We start from the raw sequence: 2,681 nt of genomic DNA, 5'->3' as shown, positions 1-2,681 counted from the left end.
TTGCCGTTACCACTGCATCATCTCGCTGCGTCTGGGCATTCTCACGAGACGGCGCCATCCCAGGCTCTGGATTGTGGAAGCAGGTCAACGCAAAGCTTAATGTTCCTCTGAACGCCATGATGCTGAGCATGGCTATCCAAATCCTGCTCGGTCTAATCTACTTCGGATCCTATGCCGCCTTCAGCGCCTTCAGCGGCTCTGCTGTTATCTTTTTGACCATTGCGTATGTCATGCCGATTGTAGCCTCATTGCTTGGCGGACGCAAGCACCTATCTGCCGGTTCATGGGACTTTGGTGTCATTGGTGTAATTTGCAACGTCATCTCTATAGGTGTGTCAGCTTCCAGAATCTCTGGAGGTATGTGGACTCTACTAACAACAATCTTCCGCAGCGTGGACCATGTTTGTCCTTCCCCTTTTCAGCTTCCCTTTTTTCAACCCTACCACCCTAGAAACGATGAACTACGGATCTGTTGTCTTCATTGGAGGTACTGTGGTCTCAGCGCTATGGTATTTCGTTTGGGGCCGCAAGAACTACAAGGGTCCACCTACGCAAGATGACGAGGTGCTACGACGGAGAAGCTCCATTATTGAGCAGTAGTTGGATTCAAGAATCGCTCCATACACTCCGAATCAATCTGCATTCAACAAGCGGGTCACAGAAAGCGGGCCTTACTGCCTGTCCATCTTCTTCAGCTCAAAATAATATTCAAGCCGCTTCGTAGCCGCCTCTATGTTTACCATGATTTAGTTAGTACTAATCATTCCTTTCATAAATAACGTAATTCTCCTACATGGCTGTCTCGAAGGTGCCGGAATTTGCTGCATGAATTCGAGAAGACGCAACACCTAGGAGGAGCTTCCACATCACGTTCACGCCTCGCATCCCGCACTATCTCTAATCTCAGACAGAATCTCGTCAGACACGTATTTCAATATGCTGCATTAATCCTTGACGTAGGAAAGGTCGCGCTGGTCCAGCGCTCATTATTTTGTCTGTAGCCCTGGACCAGCATCCATTCCAAATCAAGTTCAGATGAGACCAGGACCATTACCTAACACATCAAAGACAAGTGGTTCACAGATCAAGGCCATATAGATCTTGAGTAGCAGATGATAGCGACAGAGAGTAAGTAAGAATGCTCAATGACAATGAACACGCTTCGGAAGTGAAAGAGACGTTGTATATGTTTGGTCCCACGGACATAGCTCACTGCTCCCGCTAGCATTTCTGGGACAGGCGAGTTTGGGAAAAGACGGCAGTACTCACGCAGGCAGCTGTCATTGAATTTCAGTCCCGTATTCTGTCAACCACTTGTGTAAGATGGAGGTGATGGCACCTGCAATCCTGGCGAGCCGCATGCGTGTGGTACGCTTTCCATGCTGGGGAGCATCTTCGAGTTTCCTCAGAACTTGCTTTCCGTAGCAGCTTGCTAATTTTCGGCGGCATGGTACTCATGGCTTCGTCATTTACAACAATCCCATTCTTCGCGACCACCGAGGCGTCGCGCTTAACCCAGTGCAGTTTTGGACGGCTCGCATGACATGGAAAGGAGCTGCCGTCAACACCTTGCACTGTCTCATCGGCTGCACTCTGGCGATTTCACAACAAGCCATACGCAGCTGGGAATGGGACTGATCATCTTCCTCTCAAGTCTTGCTGACAGTCTCCTTGTTATGAAAGTGACAGAAGGGATCAGTTCTTCCATGGCTCTAGAGACAATCCGTCTTCACCAAGGCCGAGATGAACTACCTTGGAAAGCCGCTGTGAAGACGGCTACAGGAATGAGTCTGACCTCGATGCTGGCGATGGAGGTCGCCGAGAATGTTGTCCATCAGTCGCTGACGGGTGGTAACGTAAAGCTCGGAAGTTCGCGATTCTGGGTTGCTGCTGACGCTTCCCTCGTCGCTGGCTTCGTAACACCGCTTCCGTCCAATTACATTCGCTTGCGTACATACAAGAAAGCGAGAACAGGCGCTCCACCGAAGGGTTCAATAGGCATTCGAAATTTTCTTGATTCTTCTCGAGCAATTCGGCTGCGTTAAGTTATGGTAGATTGCAGGGTTGAAACGTTCTCGAAAGGCGCCTCTCCCACATTTTGGGTCGGGAAATCGCCGGCATATGTGCTTAAGACGAAGAGAATGTGGATGTACACATGCATCAAGTGCGATGCTGGAACGCGTAGATCACACTAGACATCGCTTTCTGTTCTAAAATTAGCTTGTTGATTCCGATGGAGAAATCCCGGGAACGAAGGTTACAAGCACACTGAGGAAGCCAACAGTCGTTAGCCTCGTCGGCAATAAATTCCGTTGATGGTGCTTGGCCTGGGAGGGGAGTGCAGTACGTGTTTTGATCCCGAGTCGAACGATGTGTCTGTTGGAGCCACTGACAGGGATTTGGAAGGCCTGAATCCAGGCCAGTGAGCGGTTTGTGCCTGTTTTGGCGGAATTGTTGTTCGTCCGAAAAGGGAAAGGTGAAATGCCCCACTAAAGGTTCTAAAAATGGGGTCGCTAGCGAATCGCAACTGTCAAAGCTTAGGTTTGTGCATGAGTGGTTTGTGCCGTTGCTTTCATCGGCCAAATGTGGCGGTTGTTTGTAGTCTTGGACTAATTTTTGGTATTTGATCCGCCGTTTTGATCTCACAGACCCTGACTCAACCTTAGTCGCCTACTACCACG

The 2,681-nt window shown here is 49.5% G+C and overlaps 1 protein-coding gene across 1 annotated transcript in view; it reads left to right on the top strand.

Moving 5' to 3' along the window:
• Positions 1-600, top strand: part of HMPREF1541_09042 (uncharacterized protein) — a gene marked incomplete at both ends in the record, with an annotated part of 992 nt that extends 392 nt beyond the window's left edge. Inside the window, 2 exons of the mRNA XM_008723360.1 lie at positions 49-330; positions 392-600. Coding sequence (XP_008721582.1) covers positions 49-330; positions 392-600 — 491 coding nt within the window. The remainder of the gene's footprint in view (positions 1-48; positions 331-391) is intronic.
• Positions 601-2,681: the final 2,081 nt, after the last annotated feature.

This window comes from Cyphellophora europaea, assembly GCF_000365145.1.
Source record: "Cyphellophora europaea CBS 101466 unplaced genomic scaffold supercont1.9, whole genome shotgun sequence".
NCBI classification, from domain to species: domain Eukaryota; kingdom Fungi; phylum Ascomycota; class Eurotiomycetes; order Chaetothyriales; family Cyphellophoraceae; genus Cyphellophora; species Cyphellophora europaea.
The sequence above is the reverse complement of the archived record's forward strand: the minus strand, read 5'-3'. Positions and strand labels throughout refer to the sequence as shown.